Consider the following 24935-nt stretch of genomic DNA (forward strand, 5'->3'; position numbering starts at 1 on the left):
ATTACCAAAACAGTTCATTACTTATTAGACGTTGACCTTTAAAAACATTTTGTCTACCATCAATAACTTATGCTTAAGTACTTGAAAATATTTCATTTTGATAATCATCAAGAAGTAATAAATCAAAATCAGACTGTGCTGATTGCTATGTGCTTTATTTAGAAATTTGTTCAGACTTTAGATTCCAGTCAGTCTAGGTTGTTTGGAAATATAAATTAATCTAATGTGATTGGAAATAAAATCTGAGGTATATATTTTATAATTATTTTAGTACTTAAGCTTCTAAAAAATAAATGATGATTACCAATGATTAGTATTGAGTAAGGTTGCAAAATGTTAATTATCTCATACTAATGTATCACGCAATCAAAATTATCATGAGCTCTATGAAGTTGTTCTAAGGACCTATTCCATCCACTCTGCATATTCATCGCATAAAACTTCTTTGGAATTTAAAGGAGATGAAGCAAGGAGACACAGGAACAGAGTTAAAAAAATTTTTAAGGGGCGCCTGGGTGGCGCAGTCGGTTAAGCATCCGACTTCAGCCAGGTCACGATCTTGCAGTCCGTGGGTTCGAGCCCCGCGTCGGGCTCTGGGCTGATGGCTCGGAGCCTGGAGCCTGTTTCCGATTCTGTGTCTCCCTCTCTCTCTGCCCCTCCCCCGTTCATGCTCTGTCTCTCTCTGTCCCAAAAATAAATAAACGTTGAAAAAAAAATTTTTAAAAAATTTTAAATAAGTTGTGTCAAACCAATATTGGTTTGAAAAATAATTGTTACATTTCACTAAATGTCGCTCCTTGTTGGCACCGAACACATTTCTGTTATTTTGATCATTGTCTCTTGTATCTCTTAGGTTTTTCTTTGATTAGAGAGGGAAAAAAGATGAGATTTTCACATAGAAGACCAAGAAATTATTTCTTTTAAATGCATTGCCCAATTTTCTAAATTAGTTATCTACTAAAATAGGTGAAGGAAAAGGTGTCTTTTTCATCTAATAAAGTTGATCATAATTCTGTGCTTTCCTTGGCTAAGTCTATACTTGCTCTGCGTTTAGAGGTTAATGCTGAGAATGGCACAGGTGTAAAGTTGCCCACCCTGCTACTATGATCTAGATTCTGCATCTCAAGGTGGAGTTAGTTGTACAAAAAGGAGTTTCTTATTGTATCAGAAGGTCACAATGTTGCCTGTTTTAAATGGTAGGTGGTCCAGGAAGTGGAAAGGGTACTCAAAGTTTGAAAATCGCAGAACGTTATGGATTCCAATACATTTCGGTGGGAGAATTACTGAGAAAGAAGATCCACAGTACCAGCAGCAATAGGAAATGGAGTCTTATTGCCAAAATAATTACAACTGGAGAATTGGCCCCACAGGTATTGCTGTGTAATTTGTTTCTATTCTGCAAAGATTTTTATACCAGTTGTGAGTGCAAGTTTAACTAACTGTGGTTTTTTATATTTTTTTATTTATAAAAGGAAACAACAATTACAGAGATAAAACAGAAATTGATGCAAATACCTGATGAAGAGGGCATTGTTATCGATGGATTTCCAAGAGATGTTGCCCAGGCTCTATCTTTTGAGGACCAAGTAAGAATGTCTTTTTATATTTTAAATGACCTACTTTTGTATAAAATTTTGAGGTTAAAAAAAAAAAAGATTTCTTGGAAGATGTGCTGTTATTCTGAGTGAATTCTGGTCTTCAGACAGGCAAGTACCCAGTATGGGTTGGCAGAAGGTCATTTCCTTGGCAGTCATGCCTAAAAATTGGAGACGGTCTCTCCCAAAAAAGAAGAGATATAAACTAATAATAGAATTTGTTATTTTTATTAAAAAATGCAAATCTCTCTAAATTTTATTTCAAAATACTTTTTCTAAGATCTTTTAAAATCTTTAATTACTTAAAACAAGCTTGTTCCATACTGCCCAGCAAAAATAAAACATCACCCTATATCTACATTGTTACTAAATAAGGAAGCCCTCTTCACTGGGGTGTAAAATACTAAACCACATACCTATTACAAGGTAGGGTTCAGTTTGCCCAAATTTACACAAATTTCAGTAGACTATGCACGCTCAAAACCTAATACATATATCTTTAAGGGAAATAAATCACTTAAAATACTTTGTATATTTACTCTTTGAAAAGCCAAGGTGATTGATTTTTCATATAAAAATTTTAATTACAAAAATAACATGTGGTCATCAAAATGTTAAGTCCTGGTGTACAAAGTAAACGTCCAGGGGGGGTGGCAGGGAGGGGAGGTGGGTGATGGGTATTGAGGAGGGCACCTTTTGGGATGAGCACTGGGTGTTGTATGGAAACCAGTTTGGCAATAAATTTCATATATTGAAAAAAAAAAAAAGTAAACGTCCATTGGGGTGCCTGGGTGGCTCAGTCGGTTAAGCATCCGACTTCGGCTCAGGTCATGATCTCACAGTTTGTGGGTTCGAGCCCCGCGTCACATTCTGTGCTGACAGCTCAGAGCCTGGAGCCTGCTTCAGATTCTGTGTCTCCCTCTTTCTCTGCCCCTCCCCGGCTCCCACTCTGTCTCTCTCTCTCAAAAATAAATAAACATGAAAAAAATTTTTAAAAAAAGTAAACGTCCATTGATACCCTACTTCCATTCCATACCCTACTTCCATTCTCTCCTGAGAAATAGAAATACTATAAAGCTTGTTATATATCCATCTAGGCCATATTCTGTATGTTAAACACACACACACCCATGTGTGTACATGTGTGTATGGTCATATAGAAATGCATTTAAAATTTTTCATGGCTGTTTCCAAATGGTCCTCCAAAAAGTTTTTTCTAAGTTATAGTCCCATCAATATTGAGCGAGAGTAAATTTCTCCAGACCCTTTCCAACTGGATACAATTCATATTTAAGATTTTTGCCAACCTGATAAGTAAGAAACAGTAGTCTTTCAGTTTTTAAATGTACATTTCTTAAGTTACTACTAAAGTATATTTTCAGATACTCTACTGACCATTTGTATTTCTTGTGTGAATCATCTGCTTTCCTTTGCCTATTTTGTGTCTGAACTTGTTTATCTTTTCTTACTTATTTAAATAGGCTTTTAAACATATTACAGATATTATATCAGAGGATGCAAAGTCAAATAAGATGTAAATTTATGTATTATATAAAAGAAGTATGGATTTAGGCAGTTCAAGGCCAGAAGACAGCTTCATAAAGCCTCTCTTTGAATATTCAGGTTGACTGTTTGGGGACATCTGTTGTGCTGGAGTGTCTTTCTCCCCTCTTCAGGCTTTCCTCTCCCCACAGTAGTCCAGGACCTCTGATGCTTTCTCAGTTTAAGGGCTTGGTCTAATTGCTCCATCCCTGACAAGAGAAAAACTAGAAAAATCAATTTTTTCGTTGTTGCTGTTGTGTCACCTGATGTTGCTGTTGAAAATGGGTGCTATGGCAGCCGTTCTGCATGATTCTTGGCTATTGGTGGAAGCATGATAGCCAGGCAGGCATTCCCACTCAAAGCCACTCAAACTATGTATTGAATGACATGCGTTTGGCAGCCACAAGCAGAAAAAGCTTCTTGATTTTTTTCTCTCTATTGCCTTTCAAATATCCTGTGAATCTCTCTCGTCTCCCTTGAATAATAACTCAGGCAGACCTCAAAGCTCTCCTGGTCACTTTAAAATATTAACAGATAGTGTTGCTTTCTGGTATTAAAAAGCCCAGACCACAATTACATCTCAGTAAAGCTGGGAAAAAAAATTTAATAAAAAAACCCAGTCCAATATAAAATAAAAATTTCAGTTTTTTATTCAGTTTAACATATATCTGCTTGGGCCTGATTCAGCCTCAGAAACCCAAAGTGATGTCTCAGACTCCTGAAATTCTCCCCATTGTGGCTTATGGTGGGGCCGGTAGTGGGCAAGGGGCGAGAAATACATAACTCTCCAGCAACTCTCTGGATACCTGACCTATCTCCACCTTCTCTCATACAGCATCAGGTGATGGGCCAAGCATCACAATACTGGTCGGGGACACCTGTTAGGAAGTTCTATAGGACAGTCAGGTATCTCTCTGTAGAATATGCAGTCACTTGCATTTACTGTTCTCAACCATACATTTGAGGCTGGAAAAGTCCAATTTAACATCTTTCTTAGGTTGGCATTGTAATAGTCTAGAGGATCTTGACCTCTATAAGCAGAACAGTTGTGCTGAGGTTGATGCCCCCATGACTGAGCTGCCAGAGTTCAGAGGGTGTAGAGGCAAAGCTTAAGGTGTTTATGTAAAGCAAACTGTTAGGGTCAGCCCTGATTATTCCATGTCCTATGTAGGCGTGAGCTCTTGTGGTGTCTTTTTTTTTCTGGTATCATTTCTGACACCAAACGTGTGCAGATTTTCCATACCAGTTCTCCAGACCTCAATACCAACGAGATATCTGATAATTGAATTCAACTCTGATGCTAAATATCCAAGTTAGTATGGACCTTAGAGGTTAAGTGCTCAGTCCCATGAGACTGCCTGAACTTCAGAGGTCAGACACAAGGTCCAAGGGCCACCTGTACTTCTGTCCGATCACCTACAAATTCTGGGGTTCCCACAACACCCTTGTCAGTTTTGATGCCAACTCAGGAAAATGCTTTACATACATGTAGGGGATTATTATAAAGGTACAACTCAGGAACAGCCAAATGGAAGAGATGTGTAGGGCATGGTGTGGGTTTGTGAATGTAGAACTTCCATGTTCTATCTGGGTGCATCACCCCCCACCCAGCACTTCAACATGTTCACCAGCTCAAAAGCTCCCCAAAGTTAATTGTTGAAGAATTTTTCTAACCCTGTCTTTAACCTCCTTCCTAGAGATCAAGGAGTGGTGTTGAAAGTTCCCACCTTCTAATATCATTTTGATCTCTCTGCCAACAAATCCCCATCCTGACACTATTTTGGGCCCTGCCCAGAATCACTTTATTAGCTTAGATTCAGGTATGGTCAGAAGCTGTTCATTATGAACAACAAAAGATGCTACTAGCACTCAGGAAATTCTGAAGGTTTTAGAAGCTCTGTGCCAGGAATTAGGGACAAAGACTAAATATATATTTTCATTATACCACAACTCTTCAAATTTTTTCTTTAACCAGCTATTTTTTGTGTGTGCATGTGGACATGTATACACAGGTGTGCAGAAGTTTCCCCCAAGACTTCCTCACAGGTCCAGGGTATAGGAAGACATGGATTTCCAATTTCAGCCATATACTAGCAATGGTCTTACCATTGTAAAAAAAACAAACAAACAAATTAAAAAAAAAAAACTAACACTTAAGTGGCATATAGGACAAAGAAGTGTATTTTTTCTCCTAGGGAATGGTGTCGATGTGAACAGTCCAGATTGACTGGGCAGCTTTTCTCCTTGAGGTCATTTAGGGACCATGGTTCCTTCCAAGTTGTTGTTCTGCCATCTCCTGGGACACTGTCATCATTCGTATGGTCGAAGCAGGGTTGTCACCACATATGGCTTCCAAATGGCATGTGAAGGGAAGAGAATATGAAGGTCTGAAGGTCTGAAGTCCCAGATCTGGATAGTGGCATCTACCATTTCTGCTCACATAGCATTGTTAAGAATTTCGTTAGGCATGTTGTAATTGCAAGGCAGGCTGGGAAATATAATCCAGCTGGTCAGCCAGGTGCCTGGCTACAGTTTTATTCCTATGGAACATTGGAGAACTAACTAGCAGCTTCTGCCACAGTTTGCCTCTCTGGCCATTCAAATGTTGGCATGCTCTTTTCTTCCTACACATAGAGTGTACTCACTTGCTCCCCAAGGAAAATAACCAGGGTCCCACCATCTAGATCAAAAGTCAAGAATCTCTAGTTGATGTACAGTTCTCTCCATTAAGTCCAGATTAGACTCTTCAGCCACTTACAGACTAAACATCAAGTTGTCTTCCCTCCCTGCCACCAATAAAGAGTGGAAGAACAAGACCAGGAGAAGTGAAATAAAGGCTCCTATTCAGAAAAGGGAATTTTGGCTGTGTATATGGTAGTCACTGAATCATAGCATATAACAAATCCTTTCCTGGGTTAGCCCATTTTCAACTCCTGGTTCTTCTGAAGCTGCTGGCTTCTGAAAAATTCTTCTTGTCCATTAAGCAGTGTGGCTATATGACAGTGACGTATTGAGACTGTGCCCTCCTTGGGTGCTATTCTTTTTTTTTTTTTTCTTCTTTTTTTAAATTTACATCCAAATTAGTTAGCATATAGTGCAACAATGATTTCAGGAGTAGATTCCTTAGTGCCCCTTACCCATTTACCCCACCCCCCTCCCACAACCCCTCCAGTAACCATCAGTTTGTCTCCATATTTATGAGTCTCTTCTGTTTTGTCCCCCTCCCTGTTTTTATATTATTTTTGTTTCCCTTCTTATGTTCATCTGTTTTGTCTCTTAAAGTCCTCATATGAGTGAAGTCATATGATTTTTGTCTTTCTCTGACTGACTAATTTCACTTAGCATAATATCCTCCAATTCCATCCACGTAGTTGCAAATGGCAAGATTTCATTCTTTTTGATTGCCAAGTAATACTCCATTGTGTGTGTGTGTGTGTGTGTGTGTGTGTGTGTGTGTGTGTGTGTGTATACCACATCTTCTTTATTCATTCATCCATCTATGGACATTTGGGCTCTTTCCATACTTTGGCTATTGTTGATAGTGCTGCTATAAACATGGGGGTGCATGTGTCCCTTCAAAACAGCACACCTGTATCCCATGGATAAATGCCTAGAAGTGCCATTGCTGGGTTGTAGGGTAGTTCTGTTTTTAGTTTTTTGAGGAAACTCCATACTGTTTTCCAGAGTGGCTGCACCAGCTTGCATTCCCACCAACAATGCAAAAGGGATCCTCTTTCTCTGCATCCTCGCCAACATCTGTTGTTGCCTGAGTTGTTCGTGTTAGCCATTCTGACAGGTGTCAGGTGGTATCTCATTGTGGTTTTGATTTGTAGTTCTCTGATGATGAGTGATGTTGAGCATTTTTCTTGTGTCAGTTGGCTATCTGGATGTCTTCTTTGCAGAAGTGTCTATTCATGTCTTTTGCCCATTTCTTCACTGGATTATTTGTTTTTTGGGTGTTGAGTTTGAGAAGTTCTTTCTAGATTTTGGATACTAACCCTTTATCTGATATGTCGTTTGCAAATATCTTCCCCCATTCTGTCAGTTGCCTTTTAGTTTTGCTGATTATTTCCTTCGCAGTGCAGAAGCTTTTTATTTTGATGAGGTCCCAGTAGTTCATTTTTGCTTTTGTTTCCCTTGCCTCTGGAGATGTGTTGAGTAAGAGGTTGCTGTGGCCAAGGTCAAAGAGGTTTCTGCCTGCTTTCTCCTCGAGGATTTTGATGGCTTCCTGTCTTACATTTAGGTCTTTCATCCATTTTGAGTTTACTTTTGTGTATGGGGTACGAAAGTGGTCCAGTTTTCCCAGCACCAATTGCTGAAGAGACTGTCTTTATTCCATTGGATATTCTTTCCTGCTTTGTCAAAGATTAGTTGGCCAAACGTTTGTGGGTCCATTCCTGGGTTCTCTATTCTGTTCCATTGATCTGAGTGTCTGTTCTTGTGCCAGTACCATACTGTCTTGATGATTACAGCTTTGTAGTATAGCTTAAAGTCTGGGATTGTGATCCTCCTGTTTGGTTTTCTTTTTCAAAATCACATTGGCTATTCGGGGTCTTTTCTGGTTCCATACAAATTTTAGGATTATTTGTTCTAGCTCTGTGAAGAATGCTGGTGTTACTTTGATAGGGATTGCATTGAATATGTAGATTGCTTTGGGTAGTATCAACATTTTAACAATATTTGTTCTTCCTATCCAGGAGCATGGAATCTTTTTCCATTTTTTTGCATCTTCTTCAATTTCTTTCATAAGCTTTCTATAGTTTTCAGCATATAGATTTTTCACCTCTTTGGTTAGATTTATTCCTAGGTATTTTATGTTTTTTTGTGCAACTGTAAATGGCATCGATTCCTTGATTTCTCTTTCTGTCGCTTCATTGTTGGTGTATAGGAATGCAACCAATTTCTGTGCATTGATTTTATATCCTGCAACTTTGCTGAATTCATGGATCAATTCTAGCAGTTATTTGGTAGAACCTTTTGGGTTTTCCATATAGAGTATCATGTCATCTGCGAAGAGTGAAAGTTTGACCTCCTCCTGGCCGATTTGGATGCCTTTTATTTCTTTGTGTTGTCTGATTGCAGGGGCTAAGACTTCCAATACTATGTTGAATAACAGTGGCGAGAGTGGACACCTCTGTCTTGTTTCTGACCTTAGGGGGAAAGCTGTCAGTTTTTCCCCATTGAGGATGATATTAGCGTTGGGTCGTTCACATATGGATTTTATGTTCTTGAGGTATGCTCCTTCTATCCCTACTTTCTTGAGGGTTTTTATCAAGAAAGGATGCTGTATTTTGTCAAATGCTTTCTCTGCATCTTTTGAGAGGATCATATGGTTCTTGTCCTTTCTTTTATTGATGTGATGAATCACATTAATTTTTTTGCAGATATTGAACCAGCCCTGCATCCTAGGCATAAATCCCAATGGTCGTGTGAATAATTTTTTTAACGTATTGTTGGAGCCAGTTGGCTAATATCTTGTTGAGGATTTTTGCATCCATGTTCATCAGGGAAATTGGTCTGTAGTTCTCCTTTTTAGTGGGGTCTCTGTCTGGTTTTAGAATCAAGGTAATGCTGGCTTCATAGAAAGAGTTTGGAAGTTTTCCTTCCATTTCTATTTTTCGAATACCTTCAAGAGAATAGGTGTTAACTCTTCCTTAAATGTTTGGTAGAATTCCCCTGGAAAGCCATCTGGCCCAGGACTCTTGTTTTTTGGCAGATTTTTGATTACTAATTCGATTTCCTTACTGGTTATGGGTCTGTTCAAATTTTCTATTTCTTCCTGTTTCAGTTTTGGTAATGTATATGTTTCTAGGAATTTGTTCATTTCTTCCAGATTGCCCATCGTATTGTCATACAGTTGCTCATAATATTCTCTTATTATTGTTTTTATTTCTGCTCTGTTGGTTGTGATCTCTCCTCTTTCATTCTTGATTTTATTTATTTGGGTACTTTCCTTTTTCTTTCTGATCAAACTGGCTAGTAGTTTATCAATTTTGTTAATTCTTTGAAAAACCAGCTTCTGGTTTCATTGATCTGTTCTACTGGTTTTTTTGGTTTCGATAGCATTAATTTCTGCTCTAATCTTTATTATTTCCTGTCTTCTGCTGGTTTGGGGTTTTATTTGTTGTTCTTTTCCCAGCTCCTTAAGGCGTAAGGTTGGGTTGTGTATCTGAGATCTTTCTTCCTTCTTTAGGAAGGTCTGGATTGCTATATACTTTCCTCTTATGACCGCCTTTGCTGTGTGCCAGAGGTTTTGGGTTGTGGTGTTATCATTTTCATTGACTTCCATATACTTTTAATTTCCTCTTTAACTGCTTGGTTAGCCCATTCATTCTTTAGTAGGATGTTCTTCAGTCTCCAAGTATTTGTTACCTTTCCAAACTTTTTCTTGTGGTTGATTTCGAGTTTCATAACGTTGTGGTCTGAAAATATGCATGGTATGATCTCAATCTTTTTGTACTTACTTAGGGATGATTTGTGTCCCAGTATATGTTCTATTCTGGACAAAGTTCCATGTGCACTGGAGAAGAATGTATATTCTGCTGCTTTAGGATGAAATGTTCTGAATATATCTGTTAAGTCCATCTGGTCCAGTGTGTCATTCAAAGCCATTGTTTCCTTGTTGATTTTTTGATTAGGTGATCTGTCCATGGCTGTGAGTGGGATGTTGAAGTCTCCTACTATTATGGCATTACTATCGATGAGTTTCTTTATGTTTGTGATTAATTGATGTATATATTTGGGTGCTCTCACATTTGGTGCATAAATGTTTACAATTGTTAGGTCTTCTTGGTGGATAGACTCCTTGATTATGATATAATGCCCTTCTTCATCTCTTGATACAGTCTTTATTTTAAAGTCTAGATTGTCTGATATAAGTGTGGCTACTCCGGCTTTCTTTTGTTGACCATTAGCATTATAGATGTTTCTCCATCCCCTTATTTTCAATCCGAAGGTGTCTTTAGGTCTAAAGTGGGTCTCTTGTAAACAGCATATAAATGGGTCTTGTTTTCTTATCCATTCTGTTACCCTATGTCTTTTGATTGGAGCATTGAGTCCACTGACATTTAGAGTGAGTACTGAAAGATACGAATTTATTGCCATTATGTTGCTTGTAGAGTTGGAGTTTCTGTTGGTGTTCTCTGGTCCTTTCTAATCTTTGTTGCTTTTGGTATTTATATATATATATTTTTTTTTTTTCATCTTTTCTCCCTTTAGAAAGTCCCCCTGAAAATTTCTTGCAGGGCTGGTTTAGTGGTCACAAACTCCTTTAATTTTTGTTTATCTGGGAAACTTTTTATATCTACTTCTATTTTGAATGACAGCCTTGCTGGAGAAAGAATTCTTGGCTGTATATTTTTCTGGTTCAGCACACTGAATATATCCTGCTACTCCTGTCTGGCCTGCCAAGTTTCTGTGGATAGGTCTGCTACAAACCTGATCTGTCTTCCCTTGTAGGTTAGGAATTTTTTTTCCCTTGCCGCTTTCATGATTCTCTCCTTGACTGAGTATTTTGTGAATTTGACTATGATATGCCTTGTTGATGGTCAGTTTTTATTGAATCTAATGGGGGTCCTCTGTGCTTCCTGGATTTTGATGTCTGTGTCTTCCCCCAGGTTAGGAAAGTTTTCTGCTATGATTTGCTCACATAATCCTTCTACCCCTGTTTCTCTCTCTTCCTCTTCTGGGACCCCTATGATTCTGATGTTGTTCCTTTTTAATGAGTCACTGATTTCTCTAATTCTTAAATTGTGCTCTTTTGCCTTAATCTCCCTCTTTTTTTCTGCTTCATTATTCTCTATAAGTTTGTCCTCTGTATTGCTAATTCTTTGTTCTGCCTCATCCATCCTTGCCGCCACTGCATCCAGCCGTGATTGCAGCTCAGTTATGGCATTTTTAATTTCATTGTGGCTATTTTTTACTGCAGAAAGGGATTCTAATCTATTTTCAACTCCAGCTAGTATTCTTATTATTGTGATTCTAAATTCTGGTTCAGACATCTTGTTTGTATCTGTGTTGGTTAAATCCCTGGCTGTCGTTTCTTCGTGCCCTTTCTTTTGGAGTGAATTCCTTCATTTTGCCATTTTGAAGGGAGAAAAGGAATTAATGAGGTAGAAAAATTGAAATTAAAAAAATTAAAATTAAAAATTACACACACACACACACAAAAATCGAATAGATGATGCTAGATCCTCAGTGTGTTTTGGTCTGGGTGTTGAAAGTGGTTTGACAGATTAGAGAAAAAAAGGGGGGGGGAAGAAAAAAGAAAAGGAAATCATTTGAGAATTTGAAAAAATGAATACACTGAAGTAGACTAAATGAGATTATGGGCAAAAATAGAATTTTAAAAAATATACACAAAAGTAAAAAATATAGTAGAAAAAAATTAAAGAAAAATATTTTTAATAAAAATTAAAAATAAGTATGATTTTTTTCTTTTTCTGTATTTAAGAAAAAAGGAAACGAAAAAGATAAAAAAGAAAATAGAAATTGTTTAAAATTTGAAAAAGTGAATACACTGTAGTAGACTAAAAATGATGGATGTAAAATGGAATTTGAAAAAATTTATATAAAAGCAAAGAATATAGTAATAAAAATTAAAGAAAAATATTTTTAATAGAGATTGAAAGTAAAAATGAAGTTTTTCTCTTTCTGCATTCAAGAAAAAGAAAAACAAAAAAGAGAAAAAAGAAAAAGAAAGAAAAAAAGGAAATTGTTTGAAAATTTGAAAAGGTGAATACACTGAAGTAGACTAAAAAAAACGATGGAAGTAAAATGGAATTTGAAAAAATTTACACAAAACTAAAAAATATAGTAATAAAAATTAAGAATATTTTTAATAAAAATTGAAAATAAAAATGAATTTTTTCTGTATTCAAGAAAAAGAAAAAAAAAAGAAAATTGAATAGATGAACGTGCTAACAAATTGAAGTAGGGCTGAAATTGCATCATTTTTTTCCTGGAAGTCAGTCTATGTAGCACTTTATAGTCCATAAACTAAGCCGGCGGTGAGACTTGTGCTCTTGGAGAGTGAAGTTGGCCCAGTTGGGCGGGACTCAGTGTAACAGCTCCGCTCTCCACTAGATGGCGCTGCTAGCCTACTGGGGTGGATGGTTGCGGGGCTTGTAGGTGCGTATACGCGTGCGTGGGAGTGGTGAAAATGGCGCCCCTCGCTACCCAGTCTGTTCTTCTGGATCGCGCACCCGTCCCCTGTTTTCAGCTCTTGTCCTCTCCCCGCTTTTTCACTCTCCGTGACCAGGCCCCAGGCAGTACCTCTCTCCCGAGTTTTGTCTCAGATGCGGCTGTTTTCCCCGGCCCCTTATGTGTGAAGGACTGCGGCTTTGACCTGTTCCGCCCCTCTGCGGAGGGTCTTCACTGAGCAATGGCTGAATGCCGGCCGCACCCAGGTAAGTTCACAGGACCCTGCTGCTGCCGGTGCCTGGAGACTGTGGCCAGGTGCCAGCCTGCCCCAGAAAAAGTTCGAGAGACAGTGTAGCAGCAGTGTTTCAGGGATTATGGAAAATCGCAACACACATCTGGCACCAGGCTTCACCCTTAACGACCTTGTTCCAGCACCAGCGAATGTGGCCATTTTCTGGGGTCTGCTGGGACCAGGTGGCTTCAACAGTCTCTATCAAAAGTCCTTCCAACAGTGGAACCTCTTTTCCCCACGTGGCCCGAGAACCTCCTGGATCGCATTCTGTTCCTGGGGATTTGCCCTTCCCACCAGAGCACCACCAGGTATCCAGCTGCAGAGTTGCAGCCTTTGCGCTCCCCTTGTTTACAGTCTTAATGGAATTTAAACTCTCTCCTTTCTCCCTTTTTAGTTTAGTCCCTGCGGCTGTTTCCAATTTTCCACTTTCTCTCCAACTGCTTTTGGGGAGGGGTGCTTTTCCCCCGTATTCTCCCCTGCCCTAGTCTCCATCCTCTCTCCGCTTGCAAAGGAGGCTCCTTGCCTGCCACCAGCTTCTCTCTCCCCAAGTTCAGCTCTCCATGCTACATACCTGCTGAATTCTGTGGTTCAGGTTGTGCAGATTGTTGTGTTAATCCTCAGATCAGTTTTCTAGGTGTGTAGGATGGTTTAGTGTTGGTCTGCCTGTATTTCATGGACGCAAGACACGCACAAAACTTCCATGCTGTTCTGCCATCTTGGCTCCTCCTGGGAGCTATTCTTAATTTGAAAACAAATGAACAAACAAGCTTTTTCTGGCTAGGCTTATGGTTGCTTTGGTAAAACTTTCCTCAAAAGTTTGGTAAGCATCTGCTCTTTTTGCTTCCAGTTAGTTCCATGTGCTGATAACTACACTCAAAGTTCTTTTCTAGGTACAGATATTTTGATGGTAGTTACTTTGAAGCCATATAAAACAATAGGCAGCATCCTTAATTTAAGTTTTGCCTCAGGGGTGTGTCCCCTTTTTTTGGATAGCTGGGGAGGGTGTTAATGGGAGTCCTTTGAGTGACAATAGCCTTGTCTTCTGCTCTTTGTAGGTATAGAAGCAGCTGATTTTTTTGAACCTGGTAAGATCTAAGTTACTAGACAACTTCTTTTCATCCGTTTGCAAATTGGTCAATTCTGTCTAGGGTTTATCTATTTCTTGTTGTATGTTGCTAAATACAATCTGGTGAAATAACAGATTAGTGAGGGGGAAGGAATCAAGATGAGCAAGAATGGGAAGCCTAAGATTTTTCCACCACCAAGAGAACATATAGTGTAGCCAACATTTTGCTGGATAGCCCAGAGTCCAAGGCGGAAGCCTAAGCAAAGTATTTTTTAAAGGTTGCAGAATTTCATAGTTCATGGGATGAACCTCTGCACTAGATTTGTGTACTGAAGATTTATTACAAATAGTAAAGCTGAAACCAATAACTCAGTGGTGCTGAAACCAATAACTCAGTTGCAAATGGAGGAGGAAAGCCCACACTAAATCTAGTGTTTTATAAATATGACAGTAAATAATACATTCAACTATCTGGCCCCAGCTAATTTTCCAATTTTATGTATCTACTTTTACATTCTAAATGCCAGACTGCTTCCTGTTTCTCACAGTGACCTGCTACTGCTATTTCCTCAGGGCTATTTATATCATCCCCTAACTTGCTTTTTTCACTGTGCATTCTGTTTTTGAGTTCTATCTGTGTTGATAACAAACAGACTTAGCTCATTCTTGTAACTGCTTCATAATGTTATATTCTAAATGTATCATATTAGTAGACATTTGGATTTCTTTAAAATTTCTGTCATTGCCAACAATACTATGACTAACATCCTTGAACCCATCCTCCTTTGCATGTATCAAAAAGATCTCTCAAGAATATTTATAGAAAAGGATTTTCTAAAGTAGAGGGAGTGTGTGTGTGTATGTGTGTGTGTAGTTTAAAATCTATATTTTAGATTTTTAAAAATATATTAAAAAGTGGTCCCATAAACTTATGATTACTTTTTTCCCATTCTCCACACCTAACCAATACTTATTTCAAATTTTTTTTTTTTATTTTAGGCTACCTGATGGATTAGAAATGTTTTTGTATTGCTCTTTTGATTTGTGTTCTCCTAAATCCCTAGTGAACTGAAATGTTTTTAAAATGTGTTTATTGGCTATTTGTATCTCCTTTTTTGAGATTTGCCAAAACATAACCTTGGCACCTTTTTTTCTGATGGATTGTTTGAGTTTTTATTATTGATTTGGACACTCTAGATACCAATACTTTGCTATGTATCTTGATTATATTTTCTTCCATTTATATATTTTTTAAATCATGACTGAGAAGCATATAGAATCATGTCCTATCTTTTGTCCTACTGAGGTTTTAAATTTTAATGTGGTAAATTTATCAGCATTTTTTTTTTTGGCTTTTACATTTAAGTCTTAAGAAAAGACTTAAGAAAGACAGACTTCCTTGCAGTCTCATAAAAATATTCTATATTTTTCTAGTTATTTTTAATTTTGTTTTGAAGGTTCAGGTGTTAATTGTTGTGCATAGTCTGAAGTGAATATAGAATTTTATTATAGGTTTTAAGTGGAAATGAAAAATGTATCCAGTGGTCCAAAGATTACTTGTTACCTAGCATATATTTTCCTCATTGAAATGACTTATTCCTGGGTAGACATGGGTCTGCTCTATGGTTTTCCTACTTATTGCTTTTGTCTGTTTATATTTTTCTGCATCAATATCATAGTTGCAAACAAAAAACTATAAGTTATATCCTGATGCCTGAAGGGCAGTCTGTTCCCCTTCTTCCTTTCTAAGTTGGCTATGCCTATACATATACTCTTACAAATTTTAGAATCAATTTGTCAGGCCCATAAAAAAACTGTTGAGATTTTATTTGAATTTCACTGTAGATTACATATAGGTTAATTTTCAGAGAACTGACATCTTCCCATCCATGAACATTACCCCATCATTTCATTTATTCAGGTCTTCTTTTATGTTGAATCTTCAGTAGGTAATATTGTGGTTTTCCATAGAAAAGTCTTGTACACTTTTTGTTAGTTTTGTTCCTAGTGTGCTGCTATTACAAATAAGCTACTTTTTTCCCCCAAACAATTCTCAGTTGATATTTGTGGAATTTTTGTTTGTGTTAGTGAGTGTGTCTGTCTATCTCTCCTATAGTTAAGCTTCTATTCATGTTGTAAACTTTCCTCTATTCTTTTTATTTCTCGCCTCTACCACCCCTATGATGCCCACACCTGCCCTACTGATTTAGCACATACCTTTACTATGTTGGGTTCTCTTTTTTTTTTTTTTCAACGTTTATTTACTTTTGGGACAGAGAGAGACAGAGCATGAACGGGGGAGGGGCAGAGAGAGAGGGAGACACAGAATTGGAAACAGGGTCCAGGCTCTGAGCCATCAACCCAGAGCCCGACGCGGGGCTCGAACTCACGGACCACGAGATCGTGACCTGGCTGAAGTCGGACGCTTAACCGACTGCGCCACCCAGGCGCCCCTGTTGGGTTCTCTTAAGTGTTTGTTGATTTGAAGTGGAAAATAATTATTAATGTCATGAATTATCCAGAAAAGGAAGGACTCAAGGGACTGCTTCCAAAGTGATCATGAGTTCAGTTTCTCACACCTTCATATAAATCAGTGGAGTTGGTTATAATGCCAACAGAATACAGTGGGTTTTGACTCTAATTTACTATGCTTTTGGCTGAAATATGAACCCTCTAGAGGCCTCAGTGTTTTCCTTTGAAGAATGAGGATAAAAATACCTCAGAGGGCTACTGTAAAGATGAAATAAGATCACATACCTATAGTTCTTAGCACAATGTATGGCTCATAGTAACGACTCAACCACAGGAAGTGGTTATTAATTACTGTTAGACATGTTGAGAATAAATACTCCATACATTTATATACAGCAGAAGGGCTCTCACTAGCTCTCCCCTCCTGTGTGCCAGAAGTTTTGAAGGTAAAAGGACATTCTGGTTCCTTCTAGGGGCTGTTTTTCAAATTGACTGATGGAGCCCGTAGGGGCCACCTTCAGGTGTTAAAGCAGCCCAGAACAACTCTGCTTTTATTTTATGTTTTGAGGTTCCAGTTAAGACTCTGTTGAAAGAAATTTTTCTTCTGCTAAGAATGGCTGGAACCATGTCAGCAATCTGTCAGCTAGGTTGTGGACATTCACACTGTGGGGCAGAAGCATTTGGAAGCCCACAGATTAGTAGTGGTGTTCTCGGTATGCATCTTGGTTTTATACAATTCAGCAAGACCAAACTTCCCCAATTCTGTGTACCCTGTTTTGATTTCACCCATTTTTCCTGCCAGTTTCTCCTTCCTTGAGAGTGGTCCCACAGAGCTGCCTCCTTCCCTTTCCTAGCTAGGCTTGTGATTTTCATGTGAGGAATGTTTTGGTTGCCTGTGGTTGCCTTGTTGGGGACCTGTGCACAATTTCCTTGATGATAATGCTGGTTGGTTTTCTTCCAAGTATAATAAAGATATGTATGTGTTTTATGCTTCTGTGACCCAAATGTCCGAAAGATCCGTTCACTTTCTGTTGTATTTATTGATACCATTTGATGTTCAGCTAGCCTGATGTTTCCATTGCTCCTATACTTTTGATTATGTTTTTGGTACAAGCAAAGTATATTGTCTCTAGAAACTTACATTTGAATATGCATATTGTATAATTGATTTTTATTATGCTATCACTTTACTTCCTAACACTAGCCATTGTTATTCCACTTTACAGATAAGGAAGCAGAAGCTCTGACAAGTTAAGTAACTTGCCTGAGGCCACCAGCAGGTGCACAGAGCTAGGATTTCAAAGGAGGGGTTACAGATATTCTAAACCACTAGCTTTCTTTAACCTTGAGGTCACAAACTCAAGCTGACTGTGGGCAGCAGACAACTTTTTAAATGTGTACTAAATTCTAAAATTAGGAGATTTCACGATAAAAATCCCGTTTCTGCCTTGTCTTGCAACCTTAGTGATTTAGCAGCTCCCAGTTCACGTCTCTCCACCTGGGTAGTGCTGCTGTCATTAGACAGCACGGGTGATATCTATTTCATGGCTGTCCCTCACTCCCACTCCAGCTGGTGTGTCACTCTTGTTATCACCAGCCTGGGCCTTACAAGGCACTGGAGTCCATACCCTGCAGTGCTACTTGTCTCAACTGTGTCTGATTTTAATTATTGTTTTATCACACACACACACACACACACAACCTCACAAATATATGTAGACCCTATGTAGGTGACATGACTGTCTGACATAGTGCAGGCCACACTGTCAGTCTAAATATTAAATACTTGTGAAGCTTAATTTCTTTTCCTGACCAATTAAAAAAATAATTTATTTTTTTTATTAATAATTTTTTTATTATTTATTTTTGAGAGAGAGACAGAGCATGAGCAGGCAGGGGGCAGGGGGGTGCAGAGAGAGAGGGAGACACAGAATCCAAAGCAAGCTCCAGGCTCCAAGCTGTCGACACAGAGCCCGACATGGGGCTCGAACTCACAAACTGTGCAAGAGCATGACCTGAGCCTAAGTCAGAAGCTTAACCAAGTGAGCCACCCAAGTGACCCTAAAAAAATACTTTAAACAAAAGATCCCTGCACTCCCGTTCATCATCTCAGCTATCCTCCTGGAGTGCCCGCAACCCACTAAAGGTGGCATGGACGAGGGATTAAATATTTCTGATTTGTAACACTCAGAGATCATTTGGGAAATAACTTAAGTAATCACTTAACACAAATTCAAACTTGTTTAAATCAGCAGTTTACCATAGTTTGTTTCCTGAGGTGTGTTATTTGTGGTTTTGAGGTATGACGATCTGAGTTGAAGTACTGATATTTAGTCCTAGTGATTAGTAAGCATTTTTACTCATGTTATTGTGGAATGGTCAAATGGGAGAGGTAATGGAGAGAGGACTTTAAAGCCCGCGACCCGAGACACCTTGGCTTTCACCAGAGCTTGGGAGTATTTATTTAAAAAACTTTTTTTTTAATGTTTATTTTTGAGAGACAAGGAGGGAGGGACAAAAAGAGAGGAAGACACAGAATCTGCAGCAGCTCCAGGCCCCACACAGACTGTAAGATCATGACCCGAGCCCAAGTAGGAAATTTAACTGACTGAGCCACCCAGCTGTCCTGGGAGTATTGATTTTAAAGGAAGTGAGGGACCCAAGATTATCCCTACAATCATGCCACTCTTGCTCATTTGCATTCCCTCAGGCTTCTTGAGTGAGAGACAAAGGACTGGGGAATTGTGCTTCTGAGGGTTGGGCCCATGAGTGCACACAGACCTTAAGAATTCTACCTATCATACGTTGTGGGATCAAGGAGGGTGAGGCCTGCTGGAGCGGGTATATACAACTATTTTGAAATGTTTTTCTTTTTCTAGCTGTGATTTCCTCTAGGATCTATCATTTAGCCTCAACTTGGCCATGTAAAAGGAGTCTAAACATAGAGTTAAGTTCTGAATTTGAATGACTGAGATTGGATATATGAAACATCCTCAGCTAGATAGAGGGCTTGAAAAAAAACACAACAACTTAGAGATAAAAGAAAAGCAATCCTCAGAGGGCTGTCATCCGACTTGCCTAGTGAATTGATTTGACAGACATAATTTGATTTGCTGTTCCTAAGGGGGACAAATTTGATTTGCTCCTAAGGGGGAGTAATTTAATTTTAATTACACAAATTTTTTTCTCAGCATTAGTACTTTTGTGCAAAATATTAAAGGAAATGTGGTTGTTTTCCCCTAGAACTGTTGGCTTAAAAGCTTGCTTCTAATTATTTAATAATTAGGTTTTGAAATGGAGAATATATTACTAGATAACTATTCATTTATTTTTATTGTGATGAGCTATGACTACAAGACCATTTGAGGTAAAAAGGCTGCTGAGGTTTTTATAACTGTCCTATATAAAGTGAAAAGACAATTTCCAAATTTCATAGAAAGATAAAATCAGAGTCATCTAGTAAACTAGATACTTTTGCTACACAATAAATCATGCAAAATTTATTTATTGGCTTAAAACAACAATAGTTATAATTTCATGTGCTTTCTATGAATCAGGAAATCAAGAACTGCTCAGCTGGCTGGTTTTGACTCAAGACCTCTCTTGACATTGTATTTATTTATTTAAAAAAATTTTTTATTTTCAACGTTTATTTATTTTTGGGACAGAGAGAGACAGAGCATGAACGGGGGAGGGGCAGAGAGAGAGGGAGACACAGAGCCTGACACGGGGCTCGAACTCCCGGACCGCGAGATCGTGACCTGGCTGAAGTCGGCCGCTTAACCGACTGCACCACCCAGGCGCCCCTCTTGACATTGTATTTAAATAGTGGTCAGAGTTAGGCTTCTTTACTCTCCTGTCTGATGCTTACTTTGGGAAGTTCTAGAACAGCTGGAGTTTCTCAGGCATCACGTCTTATCTCACTACATGGAGGCCTCAGGGTGGCTGCACTTCACAGCAGCTCAGAGCTCCAAAGGCATGGAACCCGAGAGAGCCAGAAGGAAGCCTGATTGCCTTTTCTAACCCAGCTTCAAAAGCCACACATCATTCCCATTACTTTCTGTTTTTTATAGAAAACAGGAGAAAAGAATAAGAATCCACTATTTTTTTTGTAGGGAGAGTGTCACAAAAAACTTGATGTATTTTAAACCACCACACCACAACACTCAGTAAGGAAATACCTTCTCAATCTTCACTTTGTTCCTATCTGTCTCTTCTCTTCATTTCCTTTCCTCCTAGTCTTCTCAGGCCAGGTGCTCACATCCATCTATGTGAACTTTTAGAGCCCTCCCTTTTCTACCCTCCTTGTCTTTATTCTCTCTATACCCAGTCTGTATTGTATCCTGTGGCCGGATTAATCTTTCTAAAAGACCACTGTCTTAATGCATTCTTTTGGTTGAAAATTCTTTATTCCAGTTATTATACACAAGCATGTTTCTTCCTATATGGTTTGTATCAGAATGAAGTCCATGCCTTTTTAAAAATGTGGATTGTTCAGGTCCCTTCATAGAATTACTGAATTAAAATTTCTTCTATGTAGAACCCAAGAATGTGCAAGTTAGCAAGTGAAAAACCTTTATCAAAGCTGATTCTTAAGCACACTAAAGTGCAGACTTCAACTTAGTGTGTAAGTGCACACAGCAGAGGTTCTCAGTCATAGCATGTTGCCATAGTTATGGAGAAAGCAGGCTGTTGCTAATAATACTAAATTACTGAAATTGGAGCACATCCATAGTTATCCCAATAATGTCATCTTCACTCATCTTACCCTTCCTGTCTTGAGCGGGAGAGAAATTCCTCAGAATGGGAGCAATTTCACATAAGATGTATTCTCATTATTAATGTCATTAGGGTCTTGTGTCTCTGTGCAGATTCCCCAGGCAGTCTGATCTGAGCTGGACTTGGTTGGTCTTACTGCCATCCCTTGAATACACTTCGTCTTTGCCCCTTTTCTATTTGACTCTCCTTGATAGTAATTTTTTACAGCTTGGTAAATCTTACCATCTTCTGGACAGTTTCCTTTAGGATCCCAAGCTTTGGAGATTTCTCTGCATTCTCAGCTTGTTCAGCAAAATATGTAACTGTCTTTAGCATTTATATGACAGTTAGCATATGGTACCTGAAATTGTTAACCGTTAGTTCATCAGATTGCTGTGTCAGTCAGGTTCCAACAGGAAAGATGTAGCATGCTCAGGTAGGCTAAACAGAAGAGCACTTGATAAAGGAACTACCAAAAAGGTGTACATAGGACCTGTGGAAACTACAAAAGTTAGTTCAATATCACAAGGCTGGTAAAAGTAAGATCTGTTACCCTTCCTCGACTACAGATTCAAAAAGGGGAAGCAGTTCCTTGAACCCAGAAAAAGAAGCAGATATATGAAGAAAGCTTCCTCACAGGAGCCTTACCTTCAGTGAAGAGAGGTAGCCAGCCTCTGATGACCCCCACAGGATGAGAGCGAAGGGAATAAATATCCAGACTTTCCACTCTTCCCTTTGTTGGATCGTCTGTTGATGCTCACCATAGGCCAGAACCAACTGGAAGCTAGGGGGCAAGGGACCCCATTGATTTGTTCCAGAAGAGCAGCCCAAGGCACAGAGTTGGGGAGAGAATGGTGGAAGATGGAGCTATAGAGGCCTAAGGAAAATATATAGCACAAATACAAATTTGTTAAGGTGGAGAGCCTTGTACCAACTTTTGTCTTCCTCATAACCCTACGATGCACTGCATATAGTAATTGTTCAGTAACTATATCCTAGTTCTTTTATGCCAGCATCCATTGGTTTCATTTCTCTGGAATGCTTGATAAGGAGGAGTGACAAAAGGCTTTCCCAATGTTAACATCTTACATTTTTTCCACAGTGATTCACTCATATAAACTACTGTGTTTCCTTAATTTCCAGGCCCAATTCCCTTAATGTCTCTAATAGAAAAGGCCAGTTCCTTGAGAAAATGCAGATACAGTTATAATTTGAGTCTCCTAAGTAATTACCAAAAATATAAATTCAAATTAAGCTGGCTGTCATATATTTTGGAAGCCCAAGATGCTATTCTCAGATCCTACCAATTTAGCCTCACTGACTATAAGCACATTACATTCTGTGAAGAGTAAATATGTATACACATGTGCCCCATGTTATGAGAAAATAATGTTAGAGATGCCGGGTTTCTAAAATGAGTAAACAATGTCATATTTACACTAAAAAGGACCCCTACCTTTTCAGAAAGATTCAGCTGGTATTTCCATTATTTGAGTAGAAACAAACATACTTTATTTTTATGAGAGATGCTTTTAAAAAAATAATGACACAGGTTAAAAATAAAGGACAGAAAAAGATATACCATGAAAATACTAAACATAAGAAAGCTGGAGCTACTTAACTGTTATTAGATAAAGTAGACTACAAGATAGCAAGTATTACCAAAGATAAAGAAGAACATTTCATAGTGATAAAAATGTCAATTCATCAGAATAACATAAAAATTTTTAAATTTTTCTATGAACATTGTATGATGTTCTAAATAACACATTAAGACAGGAAAAATAAATAAAAGACATAAATATAGAAAAGGAAGAAGTAACACTGTCTGTTCTTGTGGATGCCATTATTGTTTAAAAAAAAAATCCCAAGGAATCTACAAAATGACTACCCAAACTGAGAAATCTAGCAAGGTCACAGAATACAAGGTCAGTGTACAAATCAATTTTAGTCCTATATACTAGCAACAAATTTCTGTGTATAATGAACACAGAGGGTGAGCCACCTCTGGCTTATTGTTTTAATTCACTTCCCATGATAATTCCTTATTAAAATATTGACTTAGAAGGGTAACATCTTTTTTAATAGCATTGTTTTAATACATAGTCATTAGTACTTGTCTATATATAAGGATGGGATAAAGGGTAATATGCTTATGTTTGCATCAGAAAAGTGGTAGTAACTAATGTTCTAATGTGATAAGTAGCCTTTGATTATTGTGTTTCATCTGGTGTAGTCCTCAGGTTTTTTTTCCCCATGAGTCATAGCCAAAAAATAACTTCCCATTCATCCTTAAAATAATGCCCTCCATGAGTGTACAGATTCATAGAAGCACAAATTTTAGAGAGTACTTTATCCTGAATATCATAACTGATGGTCCCTGACTCTGGAGGTGGCTGAGTCATTACAGAGACCAACAAAACCAGGCAAAATTATCATTTTCTCACTCAGCTGACAGTAAAAGTACAGCTTTTACAACATGGAAAGTCTTAGGGTTTGTTTTTAAAAACCTTTAAAACAATCTTTGAATCAAAAAAATTTGGTGGCTAGTGATCTCATTTTATAAATGACAGAACTGAAGCCCAGAGAAGTTAAGTGACAGGCTGGATTTCACAAATCTACTTAATGTGGGGGCAAGAGCAAGTAACTCAAACACCTGAGCTAGAATAAGCAGCCTACACTGCTAAGCCCAGTGCTCTTTCTACCAAACTGTATTGTCTCCCTGAGCACTAAAAAAGGATGAGTCTAGGCTCAAAGGACTGGGATTGACCATTGAAACAAACCTCTCTGTTAGATCCAAAAGGCATTTTGAACAGTAGAGAGCACATTAAAATGAATTTTTAATTTCTCAAAGGGTTCATTGTAAAAGATAAGTCACATCTAGCTTTACAAGTTCTGTGATGTTTACTTCAAAATCATTGTTTGTCTTCATAGTCATCTCGTCATAACTGTTTCCCAAGCATGTCTAAGAGTTTTATAAATAGTATATTCTCTGGTTCTTCTCTTCTGAGTAAATGTATTTCTATTTAAGAAAATAATTTTGAATCATATATGAAGACAATTTCCTTAAAAGTACCAATTGTTAAGCATGAGGGCAAACTATTAGAGCCAACCATTGATTTTTCTTGTCCAGAAATTTTAAAGAATTCTTTAGTATTATTTTCGCACATATTAAACATTCAGTGTTTACTGAATGAATGAATACATGAATGAGTGAATAACAAAATGGATAGTGTTTTAAAATCTCTGGTGGGCCTTTCCATATGCATGGTTCTTTGCTTTCTATTAAAATTTAATAGCAAGCCTTCTGAAAATTCATCCAACTGTTTTACTTGAACTACCAAATATTCTAATTAGTATTATTTTTAAGCAGTATATATGTATGTGTATGTATGTTAATATATACACAGTTATAGATAGAAATACACACACACACACACACACACACACGCAGGAGAGAAATATTTGGAAAGAGTTTCCAGCTCAGATTTGTTTTTACCCAAATCACTCATACATTTCAAAGCACTAAACTGATAATCTAAAAATATCCTGTTAGAATAATTATACTTCAGGGCTCTGGCTCCCTGTTCAAGCAGAAAGGCCAAGGTGAAGGCAACTGCTGCTGTGGCCAAAAGAGACTCGAAAGTCTGGCTTCAACTCAATGGCACCAGCACAATTTGAAAAGACCCAATCTTACAATAGCTATTGTCTTCTAGAACCTTGGAAAATTACCCATTTACTAATTACCCATTTACCACTGAAAACACTGAGTAGAACATTAAAAGTGGATGTCAACAATTTGGGGAAATAACTTCATTGGTTTTAATAAAAAATATTATTTAGCACTGAAAATCCAGCTGAGTGTGTGAGAGTGTGGTGTGTGTGTGTGTGTGTGTGTGTGTGTGTGTGTGTGTGTTACTCATTATGGCTATAGAATGAGACTGAGACTAAATTTTCACATACGATTTATGGAACCACCTGGCTAATATGTATAAGCCAGCAGTGGCAAAAAGACTTCAACATGTGTACTATATTCAAATGGCTCCCTGGCCTACTATGTTGAGAAGGA

At 38.1% G+C, this 24935-nt stretch overlaps 1 protein-coding gene across 3 annotated transcripts in view; it reads left to right on the forward strand.

Annotated features, from left to right (window-relative positions):
• Nucleotides 1-24935, forward strand: part of AK5 (adenylate kinase 5) — a 264423-nt gene that overhangs the window by 13739 nt on the left and 225749 nt on the right. For all 3 annotated transcript variants that reach the window (XM_043575316.1, XM_043575314.1, XM_043575315.1), the window contains exons 4-5: nt 1201-1370; nt 1473-1586. In XM_043575316.1, coding sequence (XP_043431251.1) covers nt 1201-1370; nt 1473-1586 — 284 coding nt within the window. The remainder of the gene's footprint in view (nt 1-1200; nt 1371-1472; nt 1587-24935) is intronic.

This window comes from Prionailurus bengalensis, chromosome C1 (assembly GCF_016509475.1).
Source record: "Prionailurus bengalensis isolate Pbe53 chromosome C1, Fcat_Pben_1.1_paternal_pri, whole genome shotgun sequence".
Lineage (NCBI taxonomy): Eukaryota > Metazoa > Chordata > Mammalia > Carnivora > Felidae > Prionailurus > Prionailurus bengalensis.